Source organism: Diplotaxodon limnothrissa, linkage group LG7 (genome assembly GCF_057381915.1).
Source record: "Diplotaxodon limnothrissa isolate DT_005_m linkage group LG7, D_limnothrissa_male_GT1.1, whole genome shotgun sequence".
In the NCBI taxonomy this organism is placed as follows: domain Eukaryota; kingdom Metazoa; phylum Chordata; class Actinopteri; order Cichliformes; family Cichlidae; genus Diplotaxodon; species Diplotaxodon limnothrissa.
In genome coordinates, this window is record NC_140602.1 from 28,848,398 (window position 1) to 28,870,677 (window position 22,280).

General features: G+C 44.8%; 1 protein-coding gene across 1 annotated transcript; it reads left to right on the forward strand.

The window, feature by feature from the left end:
- The first annotated feature begins 229 nt into the window (after positions 1 to 229).
- LOC146628456 (UDP-glucuronosyltransferase 2A2-like) lies at positions 230 to 22,075 on the forward strand. The gene is made up of 7 exons (XM_085359536.1): positions 230 to 542; positions 14,318 to 14,807; positions 19,410 to 19,558; positions 19,640 to 19,771; positions 19,942 to 20,029; positions 21,199 to 21,418; positions 21,604 to 22,075. The coding sequence occupies exons 1-7, from the start codon at positions 285 to 287 to the stop codon at positions 21,881 to 21,883; spliced, it is 1,617 nt and encodes a 538-aa protein (XP_085215662.1). The 5' UTR covers positions 230 to 284; the 3' UTR covers positions 21,884 to 22,075.
- The last annotated feature ends 205 nt before the right edge of the window (positions 22,076 to 22,280 follow it).

Below are 22,280 nucleotides of genomic sequence, written 5' to 3' on the forward strand. Positions count from 1 at the left end.
TTCTGAGCCTGTGGTTAAAGTCACCTGCTGTAAAAAATGTTATCTGAACTGAGCACTGACTCTGATGAACCTCTAAGAAATGAGAAAACTTGAGAAACTGTGAGTGAGGTCCAGCAGGACAATGAATAAACAGGTTTCTGTGTTTGCCTCAGGCTTTGTGTTGTCATCCAATCAGAGCACAGCTCTCACCTGCAGCTGACCTCTGAGCAGATTGGACTCTGGACCTGCAGTTTCAGTCTGACTGGATTTGCTCACAAACTCAGGATCTTTTTGTTGTTTCACACATGATGCAGGTTTCCACGTCTCTTCCTCTTCTTTTTCTTCCCCTCACCCTCCTGCTCCTTCATCCCGTCTCCCTGGTACATGGTGGCCATGTTCTGGCATTTCCGGGAGAGTTCAGCCATTGGTTGAACATGCGGAACATCATAGAGGAGCTGGTGAAGAGGAATCATTCGGTCACCATCTTAGTGCCCGATGCATCGCCGTCTGTCAACTACAACAACAGCCGCAACGCTGCCAAGTTCAACTTCCTGGTCTTCAAGGTAACACTGGTGTTTATACAGCGTGTTTGTAGTCACCCAAAGAAGATCCCTGACAATCACTGACAATCACTTCCATGGATATTAGTGTCCTTTGAACATTGCTACACATTAGTTAAGGGTTTGTAGTACCTCCCATGAAAAGTTTCATCATCAGACACTTTCACTTTCTTTGTCTGGAAGAAATCATGTTTTTTCTCAGAAAACATCCATTCATTAATTTTATTAACTGCGTATCTAACTCAGCATCACAGGGTCAATTTCAAGTGAAAAATAATGTGTTGATGCACTCAGGCTTTCTGCATCAATTTTAGATATTTATTGTTATCTTTTCTCTATTCCACTCTGTGGTGTCACAGTGCTGAGGTCTGTTAATATTTGGAGTCTTGGTTTAAGTTTTGATTTCATTATTTTTCTGATGGCAATTTTCCTAGAGGCTTTGAATATTTGTGATATTGCAGAAGTCCCAATCTTAATTATTCCTAATAATTGTATGAATTTTTCCTGTAGTATGCTGGTACCTGTTTTTTGTTAAAGCTTTAGCCCACTGTGTGTTTACAGTCCTGTGAGAAGCAGGTTAAAAGTGTAAGTTCATGACAGCTGTGAGGGACCAAGCAGCCAAAGCATAGAGGACACAGGAAAAAATGTCTTCAAAAAGGGTTTTCTTCATTTTAACCCTCAAAAAAGTTCAAAAGACAAAATTCAAAAACATAACTAGCAGGCCCATAAAAGAGGCCAACTAAATATAACTCCACAAAAAGTAATTTCTAGAAACTTAAACAAACAAAGTGGACACAACTTAACTCACAAACTGACCTAGATACAAAGACAAGAGGGTAGCTTTTATAGTGGTTTGGCCAAACCATTTACACACAATAGGGGAAAATAAAAACACACACTAATATTAACTAAGCACAGAATAACATAAGTAAACCTAAAACACCCCTGTTCCTGATAAGCACAACGTTGGCCCTGCTGAGCAGGCATTTTGTTCTCAGGCTCCTCAGCCACGCCTTTTGCCCAGACAGGAAACAGCCACCGCCCAAAACCAGGTAACTCAAAGAAAGAGAAACATAATTAATATAACAGAAAACATTTTTAGAAAAACCACACAATGCTATTATGCGTGCGCCTCATAAAATCAGTGTTCGGTTTAAATAAAATGATTAATGAATTATATTAATGGAAAAAAACTGCAAACCAAACTAATAAAGTGAACAAATGGACTGATTTACCCATGTGTGGCTGATGCCATCACAACAGCACAATTTGAAACACACTGAACAAATATGGCTGAAGGGATTTCAGGAGAAATCATCTTCTCTCTGAAAAGAACATTGCAGCATGATTTATGGTTGCAAAGCTGCATCTGGACAAACCACAAGGCTGCTGGATGTCATGGTCTGCAACCTGCTGCCCAGCATTCTGTGTTTTTGGGTTTTAAAGTTCTGTTAAATTGTTTACTTAAGTTTACATTTCATGTATTAGTCTACAACTTCTGTTATATCCTTTGTTGGTTGATTTTGGTATTTGTAGTAATCTTTTATTTTGAGTCCAACTAGTTTTTGCTCCTTTCTTGCTTATAGTAGTTTGCATTGTATTCCTGTTTCACTTCATCCTGCCTTCCCTGTGTTCCCCATGGTTAGTTAATGTTTTGCCACTCTCTGTGTTCCCTTAGTATTTTTCCCTCCTCTGTCAAGTTGCTTGTATTAATTTCATTAAGGTGATTGTGTTTTCTCTGTTTAATTATTACTTCCTGTTTTACTTTGAGAGAATTTGTGCTCCTTGTGCTTTGCTTTTAGTTTTGCTTCTGTTACGGGTCCCAGATGTGAAGACCACAATAACAAAAAGAATACAAATCTGTAAAAATAAAGGTAGAGTCTCAGAGAAAGAATCACAGGAGCACTCGTGTCTTTTCCCGAATTGCATCTCTTATTTCAGATCAACAAATACAATTTACATCCAGTGCTTTCACTTGTCAGATATGCTCAATAACTGTAAAAGGTAAATAAAAGGCATTTGGCAAATATATGCATCTATGGTCATTACATTTCTCCAGTTTACACTGTTAACCACACTATTCCTTCACTCATTTACATCAGCAGTGCAGATAGCATATAATGCCTTAAACGTCTTATTGCTCTTTCTCACATATAGGGCAAACTCAAAATAGCTTATCCACAAATCTGATATAAGTGCATAAATCTTACTAGATTAGACAAAACACACCTGGATGTATTACTTTGCAATGTAACAACATAAATGTACATTCATTCTTAGCTTATTCTTAACATTTCCACATCACTTGAACCATAAAGTATATATAAGATATTTTAATCTCGAATAATCTGATGTCAGGGCCTTTACAGTTAAATTGGAGCACCACACACACATATTTGCTTGTTAAATGGAGTTTACCAAGTTTAAATACATCCCGCGGGCTGGCGAACTCTCGCGGTAACTCTCGCGAGACCTGGGGCTGCTCGGCTTTACCACCGCTGCGGTGCCGCGCTTCAGTAATTTTCAACTAAACCCCACTTAAGGTTACATCGGCGGTGTCAACATAACTCTCAGTAAACACCGAAGTAGAACAAGGCACAAAACCCTCATACACTGTATTTTTAAGACGATACTGACCTGTAAAAATAAAGGTAGAGTCTCAGAGAAAGAATCACAGGAGCACTCGTGTCTTTTCCCGAATTGCATCTGAGAGGACAGGAAGTTGGTCCGCTCTAGGCAACCGCGGGCGAACGACTACAGTGTCAACAGTTCCGCTTATTATTTCTCACTTTTACTCTCCTCAATTGTTATGGACTACACGTAATGAATGTAAAATAATAATTGTCTTAATTGCTGACATATGTTTTTCTTAAAAATAATAAAATTTACCAAAATGTGGTAGCACATTTGTGTTCACCACACTTCCTTTGTCTCGTCTGCTCTGATTTGGTTCACCTGTGTCATGTTCTCTTTTTTTTTTTTTGGCCTGTCCCGTTTGGCTCTTTTGCCATCAGAATTGTTGTCTAAAGGCAAAGAAAGATGCCCAACGGATTTACTTTACCAAACTGACCATCCCAGCCTTGCCGTAATGGTCCATTTGATTCACCTTTTATTGTTTATTTTATTTTCACTTACTGAATACGGGACAGACTTGACTGGGGGAAAGAAGGGGAGAAAGAAAGAGGGAAAGAGAAACAGCTGAGAAGAGGGACAGGGGAGAAGGGCAAAAGACAAAAACCAACAGAACGGGCAGAGAAAAAAAAATGCATATATCAATCACCTGGATCACCTGCTGAGAAAGAAAAAAGAAAGCAAGCAGAAGAGAACAAGAGTAATAGAATAAACAACATCACAATGATATATGGGAATATGACAGTAAATACTAAATGTTAAACATTATTGTGCAGCACATAAGATCAACAGAACACAGTGTGCTTTGAGGTAGGAGCCAAAAAGGGTGTAGTTTGTGGGTGTGATCACCCGTGTGTACACCTGTGAGCATGGACGCGCTTGTTTTTTGTTTTTTTAAAAGGTTCCTTCATGTAATAATCTGCTAGAGGGTGTGGGGGGGCCACAGCCCCGTCCTCCAGGGCGTGAAGCAGGTGTGGAGGAGATCAAAACTCCAGACATCCAGAGGCTCCCAGAACACAAGAGACCAAGGAAGACCAACAGAGGGGCAGCTGCGCCACTGTCCCGGAAAGAGCTGAGGAGAGTCCCAGATGAGGGCTCACTCAGCAGCCGCGGAGCAGAAGCCAGGGGGAGTTGCAGTGACGCGCCCGTGAGCTCCGCCGGCAGCCAGCTGCGCCTGAGTGACCGAGCCCCAGGCCGAGAGGCCGGGGGCACCCCACCTCCGAAGTGGCCCGAGCGAGCCCCAGGCTCCAGGCCCCGATAAGCGGCCGCCAAGGAGTGAGCCGGTGTGTACCTGGACGCCCATCCCCGGACACAAAGAACCACCAACGCACCGATGTCTGAGGGGGTCCGCCACTGGCAGGGGAAGTGGTGGTAGGGGGAGATAGGCCTCCAAACCTTGGAGGGCCTGAGATGTCCCCAGAGAGGTGGCGCCTGACACCCAACCTGACATATAGACACAGACATACAGGCACACACAGATACAAACATCCATTCCCACCCTCATGCTCTCATATGCACTTACTCCACACTCAACCAACGTGGAGACAGACATAAAGAGACGCTGTACACACGATCACACTCCCCAAGCGTACTCTACAAACCGGGTCTAGGTGCCCCCGCCCCTGGAGGGGGGAACTGCACCCAGACCCAGGTGGTGTTTCCCTTTTCCCTGCGGTGGGGGGAGGCAGACCGCCCCGACTCCGCAGCAGCAGGAAGGCTCCACACTCCAGACCGCAGTCGGACGGCCAACTCCTCCTCCTAGTCCTAGCCCCCCTGCTCCAGCAGGTCGCAGAGAACGGGGGTGAGAGAAGACTCCGAACCTCCCTCCACCCGCTCATTGTAATGTTGATGCATGTGTGTTCTAAGGTGCATTTAAAACCCAGGAGGGCTTGGAGCTACCTGCCAGAGAGCAGCAGGTAAGCGCATGGTCCCTCCTGCTAGCCCTCAATGTCTACGTGTATTTAAAATTGAGAGGTGGGCAACGATGCCAGGGCTGGGGTGTACACCCTGATGGTACTTTGGACTCCGTGTATCGTGCCCACCCCCAAGATCCTATATGTATGTGTAATGAGAGTGTGAGTAATGTGAATGTCTAAGTTGTGGGATAAAATTGAGGCAGAGGCAGCCAGAAGGGGACAGAGGGGGGGGGTAGCCTCCTCTGCACCCTGGTGACATACCCCTACTCCAAGGCCCTGCATGTGTGGGTGGTTGTGGTGGAGCGGGAAGAGGGAGGCAGCTGGAGATGGGGAGGGAAGGAAGGGAGGGGCAAGTGACCCCTCCCTGGGGCCAGCTCCCCCGCTGACCCCAGTAGGCACCCCCATACTCCGCGACCCGCCAGGGAAAGGGGGCCCAGGCTCATCCAGACCGGGCCCAGTGCAGCAGCGCCGCCCGGCCCCACAGAGCCCGGGACAGTCCACCCAACCCCACCACAGAGAAAACTGCACCCACCCCACCATCCACTCATCTTCCAGACTACATAAGACAATAAACACCCAGGCTGAGATCTTCCTCCACCTCTCCTGTATCTCCCCCTCCTGCAGAGGCAGCTCCTGAGGAGAGGAAAGCTCCTGCAAGATGTGACAATCTCCCCCACCAGTTGAAGAGCCCCCCAGGTGGCTCGACGCACCGGCGGCACCCTGCTCCAGGGCTGGGCCCCCATGCACCCACCCGCCCACAACCCCGGCAACACACCAACCAGGACCCAAGCCCCCGAGGCCCGGTCCGGGTCCCAGCCCAGAGACGGAGCGCCCCCAGAACCTCACGCCCATCCCGGACCCACCCAGGGGCAGCCAGGCTACCAGGTCAGTAACCCACGTCCGTCAGCACAGACCCTCCCCTAGCCCCGCTGCACGCAGCCGCGAGGAAACAGTCACCGGAGAGCCAACAGAGCCCCTAACCGGACATGACCGCTACCCCGGGTTGAGCCCCCCAAGGAAGATGCCTCCGGGGAACCCCCCGACGCCCTAAGCCTGTCCCTACCCCCACACCAATCACAACAGTGAAGGCGGGACCAAACTATGACCCCCCACCCCCACTAGGTGATGGAGCTGATCAAAGGAGCCCAGAGCAATTGATCTGATGTGGTGGCAGAGGCTGTATCAAGACTAATGTAATCTAATAGATAATTTCTATATTGGTTAGAATTAAGATTATTTTTATTTTTCCAGTTCATGAGGACTGTTTTCTTGGCTATGCATAGGGCAGTGAAAACCATATGGGCGATATTCTTTTCTGAAGTGACATTATCTAAGCTGCCCAGTAAACACACTAAGGGGGAAGTTGGAATGTTACATTTCAGACACTTCGATAAGTCTTCACATATCTCGCGCCAAAACTTCTGAACTGGTGGACAGAACCAAAGAGCGTGGATATAATTGTCCGGTGAATTGGTTTGGCAGTGTGAGCAGTTGTTGGTAGACGTAAAGCCCATCTTGAACATCCGATGACCTGTATAGTGCACTCTATGTAATATTTTGTATTGAATTAATTGAAGACTGGGATTTCTAATTAGATGAAAGGTTTTTAAGCAAATCTGAGACCAGAAGTTTAGGTCTAAGTTAACTGATAAATCCGCTTCCCATTTTGCAATAGGAAGTGATATTGATTCATCTGTTTTAGAAAGCATTCTGTATATTTTGGATAGTAATTTGGGGGGTTTAAGAGTAAGAAATTGAACCACACTTGGTGGTGTTTGTAGTTCAACTTGACCCGGTTTAAATTTCTTTTTTACTATGGATTTAATTTGTTGATATTCTAAAAATCTTTTCTTGTTGATCCCATATTGTGTAACTAGTCCGTCAAATGAAATAAATTCTGTTCCTTCTAGTATATGTTCTAAATATTTGATTCCTTTATCACTCCAATCTGAAAAGTTTATCATATTATTGTTTTGTAATATGTCAGGGTTGTTCCAGATAGGTGTACGTTTGCATGGGATTAATGAAGACGCCGTCAATTTTAGAAACTCCCACCATGCTGTCAGAGAAGAGCTGATGTTGATGCTTTTAAAGCATTCATGTCGTTGGATGTTTGAGCTGATAAATGGTAGGTCTGAGATCTCTAGATTATTGCAGAGTGCTTGTTCTACATCTAGCCAAGGTTCATCTAAGAGGGTGTGTTTTAGCCATCCTGAGATAAACTGAAGCCTGTTGGCTAAGAAGTAGTGCTGAAAGTTAGGCAGTTCTAGTCCTCCTTTATCCTTGGTCTTTTGTAGTGTTTTTAAGCTTATACGTGGGGGTTTATTTTTCCAAAGGAATTTGGACATACATGAATCTAGAGATCTGAACCAATCTTGTGGCGGTTTAGTTGGGATCATTGAGAATAAATAATTTATTTTTGGTAAGACCATCATTTTTATAGCGGCAACCCTTCCCATGAGTGATATGGGTAGACATTTCCATCTAGCCAGATCATCTTCTACCTTCTTTAAAAGTGGGATATGGTTTAATTTAGTTAGATCTGCAAGCTTGGGAGAAACATTAATACCTAAATATTTTATATTTCCCGATTGCAGTGGTGTAGAAGAGGAATTATGGAAGGAGCAATTAATCGGTAGGACTGTAGATTTTGACCAGTTAATTGAGTAATCTGATATTCTTGCAAAAGAGTTTATCAATTCAATCACCCCAGAGATATTGGTTTGTGAATTTTGGAGAAAGAGTAACACATCATCCGCATAAAGGCTGATTTTATGTTCCACGTTCTTGCATTTTATGCCCTTAATTACTGAATTCTGTCTAATTGCTGCTGCTAGTGGTTCAATAAAAATTGCAAATAGTGAAGGGGAGAGTGGGCATCCCTGCCTGGTGCCCCTCAAGAGACAGAAGCTGGAGGATGTCTGGTTATTTGTTCTAACACAAGCTGTTGGGGAATTATATAATATTTTTAACCAGTTTATGAAAGAGGATCCAAAACCAAATTTGTGTAAAGTTGCAAATAGAAATTTCCAGTTAACTCTGTCAAATGCTTTTTCTGCGTCATGTTCTCCACAGCGGTCTCCACTTCCCCTAATCACCCACCTGTATTTGTATTAGCTGTGTCCCAAAACGTAGGCTGCATCCTTTGGAGGACGTGGCCTTCGCGGTCTACGTGGGCCGGGTCCTTCGAAGACCAAGAAAGCCGGAACTGCGAGGCTGTAAAATGGGACAGTTTAGCCTTCAGATTTGCGTCACAGCTGTCTCGGTGGAGTTTAATAATCTCAGCCGTCTGCTCCTTACTATCTAAAATATAACAGGACACTGGCATAAATTCTCGACCGTCTCACACTTCTGTTTAATCAGTTTTCTGTTTGACGTTTATTCAGCTGTGTGAAAATCCTGGAGGAACCCGATGGATTAATAAAGTTTTATTTAATCTAATCTAAGATAACAACTTTGATCTCAGCCAAACTGATTTACTCTGGAACAAATAAAACACCGAAAAAGGAAACAATTACATTTTTAAGTTATCTGAGTGACTTATATATCATGTTTAACCTGAGTAGGTAAAGACAGCGGGGGTCTGAAAACGATGAAGCCAGGAGTCCGCTGCTCTCGCTGGGTCGAGTGACCATTGAACCCCCCGGCTAGCTATCGAGCGGGTGGGTAACAGACGTCGGAGCACTTTTACAAATACGCGATGTCTTGATAAACCAAGCAGATATTTAAAGTTTACACAGCTACTTTCTCGCCTGAAAATATGTTAAAAGTTTATTTTGTGACCCAGAAAGAGTAATAAGAGTAATATTAAAACTTAGTAGCGGCCGCCATTGTTGGAAACTGGAATTGGCTGGGCTATGGCGGGCCACGAAGGACACACCCGACCCATCCTTCAAATTCGGGGAAATTAAGGACGCATTTGTCGGCCGCATTTGAAGGAGTCGACGAATTGGGTCAGCCTTCGTCGCCTGGCTGTGACGTAATCGGCCTTCAAATGCGGCCTCTGAAGGATGCAGCCGACGTTTTGGGACACAGCTATTGTCTCACTCTCCTTTTGTCAGAGTGTCAGTTCATCTTCCCTTTTGTCTCTCAGCTCCAGTCCCTCCTTGCCCAAGTATCACTTCCCAGTTTACGGCTTTGAGTTTCGTTTTGTGCTTTATATTCTACATTGTATTTTTCCCTACAGCCAAATGGCTCGTGAGTTTACCACAGCCTGCCTTACATGTCTGCATTTGGTTCTTAACACACATCACCCTTTGCAATTTGTGACGGTATACTCTAACCATAAAATGGACCCAGGCACTATCACAGAGGAGTTTAGAGAAAAGAGAATTGTCCGGGAAACCAGTCATGAAGTTTCACTGATCGGCAAAGAGGTGGCTAGCAAAGGTGGACCACCTCTGGTGGTTTGGCCTGGGGCCAGCATCAATGTGGGAGGAAACAGGCCAGCTCTGGAGGCTGCCATCAGTGAAGGTGACCGAGCACTATTGGTGGCTTGGCTGGACACTGATGGTGATGTCACAGGGTGGAATGGACAAAGTTTAAGTTGATATTTTTATTTGCTTGCATGTAGTGATGAGTTTTATTCTTTGATATTTTTAGCGTGTAGTGTTTTATTGTATTGGGTTTTTGCATGCTTATGTTGTGTTATGTGATTTGTTCCGGGGGGATGCCCATTCCACCGCCCCCTTCCTGATCATTAACCTGGCACACCTGGGGTTGGAGATAGCTATTTAATAAGAGAGAGCGTGAGAGGGGAAGAGGAGGAGAGACATGGCGTGGTAACCGGTGTGGGCGACGGCCGTGCAGAGCGGCACAGATGCCCGGCTATAGGCAGCTGGCCGAGGCATGCGGCAAAGGAGAACGAGACCGGAGATCGCAGACGACCGCACACTGGAGAGAGTGATCGGGGCTGAGCGGAGAGGTCTGTGTTGGTGTTGACGGGAGGTAGCTCCTCGCCGAGAGAGGCCCACGGCAGGGGATTAAGAGGCAGCGGGATGGTGCCTTATGTCCCCGGGACGGTGAAATTATGGCTACGCGTGTGAAGCACAACACAGTGGTGGGCGGAGTTAGGAGCTCTGCCCATCCAGGGTAAGTCCCGATCCATCCCGTCTAAGACGAACCTCCAGTGGAATCTAAGAATGGTGACTGCCGCTGGCCCTCTCTCCTTTTTCTAGTTGGCACCAGAATGAAGAGGCAGACAGGACGGCGACGATCCTGTTGGTTTCTGCACCGTTTGGATTTTTATGGGACTTGACCTCCATGGCTTAGGCCATTGCATTTTGGCTGTATAGTTTTAATTACTTTTAATGTTTTTAACTTCATGTTCCTGCCTGGCCAGAGTATTTTAGTGCTTTCTTTAAAAATAAATTATAGTTTTAGCAACTCGTGTTTATGTTTACTACTTCCCTTGGCTGCTCCACTGCTCTTCCCGTCAGAAGGGTTTCCCTTCTGTGTTAAACTTATGTCCCCTGTGAATCCACCTATGACAGTGTCGGTGAGGACCCCTCTGTGACTCAAATGCCATGGGACATTGAATTCTGGCTCAGGCCCTGCACTCTCAGGCAGAGCGGGAACCTTTGACTTAGGTGGCATGGGACCGATAGGTTCTGCTGAGGAGCCAGGGATATTGAAGACTCGGGGGACGCAAAAAGCTGATGCCAGCCCCAGCCGATGCAAGTGAAGGTTGCGTAGGCTAGGACTGGACTCATAGCTGACTGTGGAGGCTATGGCAGCGCTGCAGAACATGCAGATCTCCTTAGAGACTGACGCTGCAGCTGGGACCCACCTGCCCCCACCCTGGGAAAAAAAACATTGGGTGCAGGAACAAGCTGGACCCTAGCCACCCCCATTCAGGGAGTGAGGATGGGTGTAGGGTTCTCATACTCAGGGGAGGCCCCGGGTAGATCATCAGTCTCTAAGAGTGCAAGTTGTGATACATAAATATTGTCTGGAAGGAGCCATCCAGCCTGCGGAACCTGCAGAGTCTTCATCCTCGCCTGGTCCAGCTTCAGCGTCTTCATCCTCGCCTGGTCCAGCTTCAGCGTCTTCACCTGTGGAAGTGATTGTGCTTAACTGTATGAAGCTTATTAGACATTATGAAACAGATGATACATAAAAGTGAATTTTGCCAAAGTGCTTAAGATACTTTTTAAAATTAGGCTATTTTTTTTCTTAAAGAAATCTACTACATCATGTGTATTTTTTTTTCTTTTTAATGTCATGTGTCATTTATATTGCAAATATTAATCACAGTTAAATTAAGAGGGGATGTCAATAAAAACTCACGAGCTGTGGTGTCATCAAGTACACCACCGTTCCAATTGTAGAACGATCGCACTGCGTTCTCGGAAAGTCCAGACTCCCGTATGAACTGTGAAGTCCGGACTAGCGAAAACGTGATTACGGACTCGCGTACTTGAGTATTTAGAAATGGCCTAACAGTCTGCAGTCAATGAATTAACCTCAACTAACACCAGCTAACAATGTTAGCTCGATGGCCGTCATTAGCCTTCATTAATAGTAATAAAAAATCACACAACAATAGTATATTGAAGATGCTGAAGTTTCGCCCATCCCATTCTTCTTATGAAGTGGTGTCCAACTAAGAAATGCATTCCTGCCTCTGCACTGCTGGCTCTGCTGTGCTGGCTCTGGGTCCATTGTGTAACTGACGCCACCAACATTAACAGGACACTTACATTAGAGCCTCTTATTGCGTGTTTTGTTTGGGTTTCCAGCAATCAGAATCAGAGAAACTCAGACCCGCCGTGTTCCCAGGAGGGAACAAGCATCGAAGGCGTTTGGAAAGGGAGGGGGGATGAGTGTGTATCAGTGTATATGTATGTGTGTGCGTGTCCAGAGTTCAGCTGAGACAGTGTCCTTCGCCCTGCTAGGCTAAGTAAACAGTCTTCCAGCCAACCCAGGTGGCCTTGTAGGGAATGGGAAGGAACAGACTAAACACAGTCATTATCAGGGTGTCTTTGTTCGGCTCCAGTCTTGAGACCGCAGCTGGCGCCGAAAGGGTATCCGCATGAAGTGATGGTGCTTTTAACTTTTAACTTTAGTGCGAACAGCTCATATGAATTTCAAAGCAGTTCTAACAGTCCAACACTGGTCTCTCAATCTCCCGTTGGAGAGCCGCGAGCTTCGCCATGATGTTATCAAACTTGCGCTCTGTGATGTTGTCATTCTTGTGCTCAAAGAGCCAATTCTGTGAACTCACGACCACAGTGAGCCTCCCCAAAATGTAATCCAATTTGCACTCAGAGATGTTATTCCGAGCGAGCCCTTCCAAGATGTAATCCAGTCTGCAGTCAGAGATCTTATTCTGAGTATTCACGACAGCCGTAGCCTCTCCAAGATCTTATCTGTGCTGCACTCAATGAGCCCATTTTGAGAAACTCACACCTCTTCCCATTGTTTCAATCCCAGCGGGCAGCCTTGTGGGGATTTGAACAGCCGGTTCCGCTTCCTTAATTCTTCGATAAGTCAGGGCCAAGCCAGCTCAGCAAGAACCCTGTTACCATGGTTCGGAATAGGTAGATATCTTCAGCACTCAGGCTCACCCAAGCCCAAACTTCTCATTGAGAAAGGGGTGTCAATTGCATTTAGGGACCAGTTGATCAAATCCATAATTCCTCTTTTAGGTTTTAAAGAACAGACTGTGAGAGAGTGTTCCAGGGAAAACTAATACAAAAATACGAGACTAGACAAGGACACAAGAGGCTAAGCAGGGAAGCTAAGGGAGAGGAGGAGAGGAGAAAAGTGCGACCGCCTTCGTCAAGAGCAGAAAAAAAAGGGAGTTGTACAAGAGATGGCCACGGGCAGGAATGATTTCCTGTGTCGTTCAGTGGTGCATTTGGAAAGCTGAGCAGTGGCATCAAGGCAGAAGAGCAGTCTAACAGTGGAAAGGAATTGGTGTGGCAAGTGCAGTGTTCTTTCTTGACCACAGATGCGGGATGATCTGGGAAAGGTTCCTCATCCTCTGACCACTGGCTTGCCAAAAAGGATGCAGGGCCAGGTGAGGAAAAACCAGTCTGTGGAAATAGTGACGATGCAGAGCCAGTGAGGGGACTCGTATCAATTCTCTTGTGGAAACCAAGAATGTGTTTAGAAATCCTAGGCAACTGAAGTAATCATGGGTTGTCCCTGAGGATGGTGTCAATGCCTCTTAGCCCGACTGATAGAATCTTTAAATCAAAGGACTTGTGAATGCAATCCTGAATAAGCTTTCCACCTTTTCTCCAAACTCCTCTGGAATAGCATCTGCGGGGGCTGTTTTATGGTTAGAGTATACTTTCAAGATTGCAAAGTGCGAGATGTGTGAGGAACCAAATGCAGACATGTAAGGCAGGCTGTGGTAAACTCACAATGAGCCATTTTGCTGCAGGGAAAATACAATGTGGAATATAAAACACAAAATGAAACTCAAAGCCATAAACTGGGAAATAATACTTGGACTAGGAGCGACTGGAGCTGAGAGACAAGAAGGGGAGATGAACTGACACTCTGAAAAAAGGAGAGTGAGACAATATGCACACAGGTGGGTGATTAGGGGAAGTGGAGAACAAGACACAGGTGAACCAAATCAGAGCAGACGAGACAAAGGAAGCAAAACTAAAAGCAAAGCACAAGGAGCACAAATTCTCTCCAAGTAAAACAGGAAGTAATAATTAAACAGAGAAAACACAATCACCTTAATGAAATTAATACAAGCAACTTGACAGAGGAGGGAAAAATACTAAGGGAACACAGAGCGTGGCAAAACAAACAAACTAAAACAGGAATACAATGCAAACTACTATAAGCAAGAAAGGAGCAAAAACTAGTTGGACTCAAAATAAAAGATTACTACAAATACCAAAATCAACCAACAAAGGATATAACAGAAGTTGTAGACTAATACATGAAATGTAAACTTAAGAAAAAATTCTAAAGATGTTTGAACCTAATTTGAAAACCCAAAATACACCGACCACTGGGCAACAGGCCCAAGACCATGACACTGGATTAAGGTCCTTTGGACAGAAAAGGCCAAAGTGGAGATGTTTGTTCATAATGCACAAAGCCAAACACAGTATATCTTCATAAACACCAATTGCATGAGGCTTTTATTCCATGTTTCATGACTTATTTTATCTTGTCTTTAATCTCCAGGCTGACAGTTTACACACCATTACTGGGCGGTAACTAAACAATAAACCTGATCAGGTGTTTTTTCACTTGCAGGTGTCATATAGCAGGGAGGAATATGTGGGCACCATGCACGAATTCATCCAGTTCTCTATGTACGAGTCACACACCTCTTCACCGCTGCAAAAGATCATGAAGATGAACGATTTCATGGGCCGCACCCTGGACTTTGGGAGGCAGCAGTGTGATGGGGTGCTGAAGAACCAGCAGCTGATGGCGACTCTGCAGGACAGTGCTTTCGATGTTATCCTACAAGACCCCCTTGCAATGTGTGGCGACCTGGTGGCTGACATGCTCGGCGTGCCACTCATCCTCTCGCTGCGCTTCAGCTTTGGCAGTGTTATGGAGCGACACTGTGGCCACGCCCCGTTGCCACCATCTTATGTTCCATTAGCTCCTCTTCCATACAACGACCGCATGACGTTCGTGGAGAGACTGATCAACATGGTGACATATGTGGCGTCATCCACGCTAACTGAACTTGCCTGGAAGCTGTCTGTGAATAAATACTATAGTGAGATCAAAGGTCAGAGGTCACATCATAATATCATTATCTGATACACAGTGGTGGGAAAAAGTGTTTGTCCCCCTCCTGATTTACTATTTTTTTGTATGTGTGTCACTCTTAAATGTTTCAGATCATCAAACAAATTGAAATATTAGACAAAGATAACACAAGGAAACACAAAATGCCGTTTCTAAATGAAGGCGTTTTCTATTAAGGGCGAAAAATCCAAACCTACATGTCCCTGTGTGAAAATGTGATTGCCAGATTACCTAATAACTGGTCGGGGCTCTCTTTGCATTTTGGCAGCAGGTTGCATTTGCAGTAACTGGCAATGAATCTTTTACAGTGCTGTGAAGGAACTTTGGTCCACTCATCTTTCCAGAGTTGTTGTATTTCAACCAAATTGGAGGGTTTTCAAGCATGAACCACCTTTGTAAGGTCATGCCACAGCATCTCAATTGGATTCAGGTCAGGACCTTGACTGGACCACTCCAAAGTCCTTAGGGACTAAGTAAAGCGCTATACAAATACAGGCCATGTTACTTTTACGTCAGATGTACTGGGACACACACTTTTCAAAAAGTTAAACTTTTGTCCCATCAGTTCACAGAGTATTGTCCCAAACTCTGGAGGATCATCAAGATATTTTCTGCCAAAACTGACACAAGCCTTTATGTTCCTTTTGCACTGCAGTGGTTTTCGTCTTGGAACTCCGCCATGCAGGCCATTTTTGCCCAGTCTTTTTTATGGTGGAGTCATGAACACCAGTGTTGGGAAGGTTACTTTTAAAATGTATTCCATTACAGATTACAGAATACATGCCCCAAAATGTATTCTGTAACGTATTCCGTTTCGTTACTCAATGACAGTATCACATTCTGAATACTTTGGATTACTTAATATATTATTATGCTTTTTACAACTACATGAATGTACTATTGCTGTGTGATTTATTACTATTACTGAAGGTCCGTGGCTCCGAACCGTAGTAAAGGGACCTCTGGCTAATACCGTGGGTTCCGTGTTGGGCTCGTAGCCGAAAAAAAGCTTTACTTTGTTGTGTGGGTCAACTTTGCTTGCAAGAGACAGAGAGAGGCGTTGAAAGGCTGCTCCAACGGAACTTACTGTTTCGGAGGAAAACACGAACACAGTGTACAGTCGAGTCTTAATAACGTACTTACAACTGGGCTCATCAGGCACTCTTCTTGGCTGCAGTGGTTATTATATTTACATGCATCCAGCTCTTTTTGCTCAGTGACAGCTCGTACTTTTCCACTCTCCTTTTTCTCCCTCCTCTTGCTCACAGACACATAACGGGTATGGCAGTCCATTCTCCCTGCAACACGGACTACACTGCCAATGAGGCTACATTCTTTAGAGCTATGCCTGTAGCATTCTGCGTATTAGCTTAGCACAAGAACAACAACAACAAAAAGGCCCTCTCTCACCCAGGAAACTGTCAGGGCTCTGTGTGCAGGCGGATGGAGAGGAGGATCCAAATGCGAGACTCTGAGACTCTGGAATTGAATTGAGACTGAATTGAAACTGAGAACCTTAGCTTTATTGCTGGCGACAAACGAAAACGTGAACAGAACAATGACACCGAGAACTGAACACACACAGGCATAATTCTGAGGGTACGACACAACACCGAGCATGGGAAAACACAGGGCTTAAATACACAGGGTAGTAATGAGGGAATGGGCAACAGAAGGGAGACACAGCTGGGGGAGATCAGGGCTAACGAGACGGGGGAGCTAAGCTGCACACACTAACATAAGACAAAGACTTTCACAATAAAACAGGAAACAAGAATTACTAAACCAGATGCAGACATGACCCTGAGAGACAGACTAGACACTGAACAGAAACTGTAATACACATGAGAACCCAAAACCTAAGAACTGATCCCTCACCAAGAATAATAGAAACAGATGTATAATGATAATAATAAACAAAGCACCAGAACATCAGAAAACAATCCATAATGCAAAAATAAACCAAAACATAATAAACTCAAAATACTGGGTCCAACGGACCCAGAACCGTGACAGAAACACACAGTCGCAGAGAGAGAGCGTTGCCCTGTAACCATGGCAACCGTAGCGCTGCCGCCTGGAACAATCCGGTTGTTCAGTCTGACGTCACTAGCCGTGTCTGGACCTACACTCCGCTGCAGGTCCATATATCAAACGATCACTATGGCATTACTGTGAGTTGAAAAACTGTCTAAAGTCTTTCATCTTTAATAAAATGATCAGCGTTCTGCTCTACCAGGTGTAACAATTGAGTTTAACATCCAGGCATCCATGAAAATGGAATTTATAACATTTAACGGAGTTAGAAGTTAGCAGGGAGTTAGCTCGCTAGCTTTTATCTAAATACAATATAGCATGTCCTGACTCCGGGGTTTTGGAAACAAATTAAAACGTACAGCTCTGTTATCACTTCCAACATAAATGAAGACAGAAAACTAAACAGCAGTGACGTTTGTAGGGTTACTGAAGTTTGGCTAGCTGGTATATAATGATGTGCTACGTGACCGCTAGCGACACAGCTATGTTAGCATAATATAAACAAGCTAACTTTTTTTCCACTCGATAAAAGTTAATGTGAGTGTTCTCGGTGGTCAGGAACAAATGTAATCGCATGGCAGGATGCTGTAAAAGGACCAAACTTCAGCCAGGAGAACAACTGAGATAATCTATCCACAATACGAGGTTAGTCATTCATATACTGCTGCATAGGCTGGGCTGTAGTTACATCCTAAGGTTTTAAAAACTGAGCTTAAATAAATGATTAGCGGTAATAAAAGCCGAGGGAGGTCAACAGTGATCACTGACTGTTTTAGGAGATTTTTGAGATCAAATAGAAGAAAATACATAACATTAAACATGTTAACAACACAAAAGCCATATTAAACGCAAACTACTTTAGGCCCGGAAGTAGGATTCGTCGTGTCATCCCTAAACAACAGGATAGAACATAGCTGTCAAACAAACCCAAACAATCCTGACCCGCGACAATATGAAATAGGAAAATACTGCAGTGTCAATCATTTATTTCAACAAAGTAACTGTATTCTAAATACTACCTTTTTAAATGGTAACTGTAACCAGTGTTGGGAAGGTTACTTTTAAAATGTATTCCATTACAGAATACAGAATACATGCCCCAAAATGTATTTTGTAACGTATTCCGTTATGTTACTCAATGACAGTAACGTATTCTGAATACTTTGGATTACTTAATATATTATCATGCTTTTTACAACAACGTGAATGTACTATTGCTGTGTGATTTATTACTGTTACTGAAGGTCCGCGACTCCGAACTGTAGTAAAGGGACCTCTGACTAATACGTCGGGGTTCCTGTCGGCTCGTAGCCGAAAAATAGCTTTACTTTGTTGTGTGGGTCAACTTTTCTTGCGACAGACAGAGAGAGGCGTTGAAAGACTGCTCCAACGGAACTTATTGTTTTCGGAGGAAAACACGAACACGGTGTACAGTCGAGTCTTAATAGCTTACTTACAACTGGGCTCGTCAGGCACTCTTCTTGGCTGAAGTGGTTATTATTATATTTACATCCTTCCAGCTCCCGTTTTTCCTCGATGACAACTCGTACCTTTCCACTCCCCTTTTTCCTCGCGCTCACAGACCCATAATGTGTATGGCAGTCCATTCTCCCTGCAACACGGACTACACTGGCCATGATGCTACATTCTTTAGAGCTATGCTTGTAGCATTCTGCCTGTTAGCTTAGCACAACAACAACAACGAAAAGGCGCTCTCTCATCCAGGAAACACACAGTCGCAGAGAGAGAGAGAGAGCGTCGCCCTGTAACCATGGCAACCGTAACGCTGCCGCCTGGAACAACAGAATGTAGCTGTCAAACAAAACCCAAACAGTCCTGACCCGCAACAAAATGAAACAGGAAAGTACCGCAGTGTAATCCATTTATTTCAACAAAGTAACTGTATTCTGAATACCACCCTTTTAAACGGTAACTGTAACGGAATACAGTTACTCATATTTTGTATTTTAAATACGTAACGGCGGTACATGTATTCCGTTACTCCCCAACACTGACTGTAACGGAATACAGTTAATCATATTTTGTATTTTAAATACGTAACGGCGGTACATGTATTCCATTACTCCCCAACACTGATGAACGATGACCATAACTGAGACAAATGAGGCCGGCAGTTCTTTGGATGTTGTTCCTGGGTCTTTTGTGACCTCTTGGATGAGTCTTTCATGTGCTCTTGGGGTAATATTGGTCAGCCTGCCAGTCCTAGAAAGGTTCACCACTGTTCCATGTTTTCTCCATTTGTGAATAATGGTGCTCACTGTGGTTCGCTGGAGTTCCATAGCTTTAAAAATGCTTTATAACCGTTTCCAGACTAAAACACTGCATTTTAACTTGTGTTATCTTTGTCTAATATTAAAAATTTTCTTAAGATCTGAAACATATAAATGTGACAAACATACAAAAAAAAAAGGTAATGAGGAATTGAGCACCTTTTCTCACCACTAAATGTGAAATTTAGGAAATAAAAGTAGCCAACTACAAGCTTTTATTTTGAAGTCATATCCCTTCTTTCCTGTATGGACAGGAACTCCCAGCAGTGTGTGTGAGACTATGGGGAAGGCCGACGTGTGGCTCATCAGGACGTTCTGGGACATTGAGACGCCACGGCCGACCCCACCAAACTTCAAATACGTGGGCGGTCTACACTGCAAACCAGCCAATCAGCTGCCAGAGGTGTGAGCTCTGATTGCACACACTTTTATACTGAAATGGGACAGGTGAGTGTTGATGTAATGATGATGTCACATCTTCCAGGACCTGGAGGCATTTGTGCAGAGTTCAGGTGATGCCGGCATAATTGTGGCTTCCTTCGGCTCCATGGTAACCAACCTGACGATGCAGCACGCTAACATCATCGCCACCGCCTTCGGTCAGATCCCACAGAAGGTCAGAAGCTCCACCTACTCACAGACAAACAATCAGGGACTGGGCTGTCAGCAGATATTGATTACATCACTGATTACTTTCTGGATTAATCATCAAAAAATACCTGCAGGCAGAAGAAGCTCAGATGGTTTGTTTCATCTTTGACTTGAGGAGTGTTTTCTACCTTTCAGGTGATTTGGCATTACCGTGGCGAGGCTCCAACTGCATTGGCGCCAAACACAAAGATTTCTGATTGGATCCCTCAGAACAACCTGCTGGGTATGTCTGTGAAGGTTCTCAGTCATCCAGGTCATCGTAGTCAAAGGAGCTTGCAAAGAAAAGCGTCTGGACTTCTTTAAGTTACTTGAAGACGTTTCACCTCTCATCCGAGAAGCTTCTTCAGTTCTACGGTCAGATGGTGGAGAGTCCCAGATATAAACCTAGTGGGAGTGACCCCCCACAGAGGGACAAAAGGACCCCCTGATGATCCTCTAATCGCCTGAGCCAAGGTGGGAAACTGGGCGTGGGTCCCAATCAGCCAGAGTTTCGGGTGAGTTCATTGTGAAACCTGGCCCCGCCTTATCATGCGAATTCCTGAGATCAGATGGCCCAGGATGTGAGTGGGCGTTAAGGCGTCTGGGAAGGGATCTCAAAACTGGATTATAGATGGCAGAGAGTTGGTGTCGTAAACCACCGCCTCTGTTCAAAGATGGTCGCTCACCAAACAGCCACTTCACAAGCGCATGGCACAACACAGAAGAGCCACCTCCACAGGACAAGACTCAGCAGTCCATCTGCATCTTAAGGATAAAGGACACTCTTTCAAGGATGCCAGTGTTCACATTTTGGACAGAGAGGACAGATGGTTTGAAAGAGGAGTGAAAGAAGCCATCTATGTCCACTGTGAGCGACCATCTTTGAACAGAGGCGGTGGTTTACGACACCAACTCTCTGCCATCTATAATCCAGTTTTGAGATCCTTTCCCAGACGCCTTAACGCCCACTCACATCCTGGGCCATCTGACCTCAGGAAATCACATGATAGGGTGGGGCCAGGTTTCACAATGAACTCACCCGAAACTCTGGCTGATTGGGACCCACGCCCAGTTTCACACCTTGGCTCAGGCGATTAGAGGATCATCAGGGGGTCCTTTTGTCCCTCTGTGGGGGGATACTCCCACTAGGTTTATATCTGGGACTCTCCACCATTTGACCTTAGAACTGAAGAAACTTCTCGGATGAGAGGTGAAACGTCTTCAAGTAACTTAAAGAAGTCCAGACGCTTTTCTTTGCAAGCTCCTTTGATGACCTGCTGGGTATGACTCATTCATGATGTCATGGGATTTTGAAACAAAAGCCCAATGAGGCCTCTTATTTTTTTTTTTAACTTCCTCAGGTGGATTGTGATCTTCTTTCACAATAAAAGCTCTGCATTTGTTTGTCCTCAGGTCACCCAAAGACAAAGGCATTCGTGACACATGGCGGCACTAACGGTCTGTATGAAGCTGTGTTTCACGGTGTGCCTCTGGTGGGCGTGCCACTGTTTGGCGATCAGCCTGATAATCTCGCCCGTATGAGCCGCCTCGGCACCGCCATCGTCCTGGACTTCAACCATCTGACAGCTGAGGAGCTGGCAGAGGCGCTGCACGTCGTTACAAACCAGCCAAGGTAAAGGTGATTTTAGTGTGGAATTGTGTTTGTATATTTCCTGTTAATAGTTTCATCTTTGTACATTTGGACCTGTTTAATAACATTTTATTTCCTGTCTTTGACCTGATTCCTTCACAGTAAAAGTGCACTACTGTTTAACAGTGAAACTGTCATATGACTTCCTGTTTGTTTACCATGCACAGCTACAGGACCAACATGCAGCGTCTGTCAGCGGTGCACCGCGACCAGCCAGTAACACCACTGAGTACCGCCGTCTTCTGGGTGGAGTTTGTTATGCGACATGGTGGAGCTAGGCATCTGCGGTTGGCATCATACGACCTGAACTGGTTCCAGTACCACAGCTTGGACACCGGTGCTGCCCTGCTGGTCGCTTTGATGACCGTCGCTGCTTTGTGGTGGGTGGGGATACGCTGCATCCTGCGGCAGTGCAGACAGCGAGCAGGAAGAGAGAAGAAGGACTGAAGAGAGATTTGACATTTTTGGAGTAATATATAAATAGGTTTGGAGGTTTTAACCATCCAAAAGAACAAATGCAGACATACTCCACAGTTTGGTTCTTCTTTCATTTTAAGAACACATGACTGCACTGTATTCTCTGCTTCAGAGGAGATGTCCTCAAATGCAGCTTCTCTATTATATTTTCTAATAAACCAAACTGTCTCATCAGTGTAGAGTGATGCCTCTTATTCAGTCTGCCATCTGCCATGAATTTGTGGCTGTGGTCACAAAGCTGTGTCAAAGGTGTGGCTGTGAACAGCTACAATGAAAGATGAGTTCACTTTCTGCAGGGGTTTTCCGAGACAATCCGTTCAGTGTACTTCACGCACTGAACGACAAAAGGAGGCATGTGAATTATATT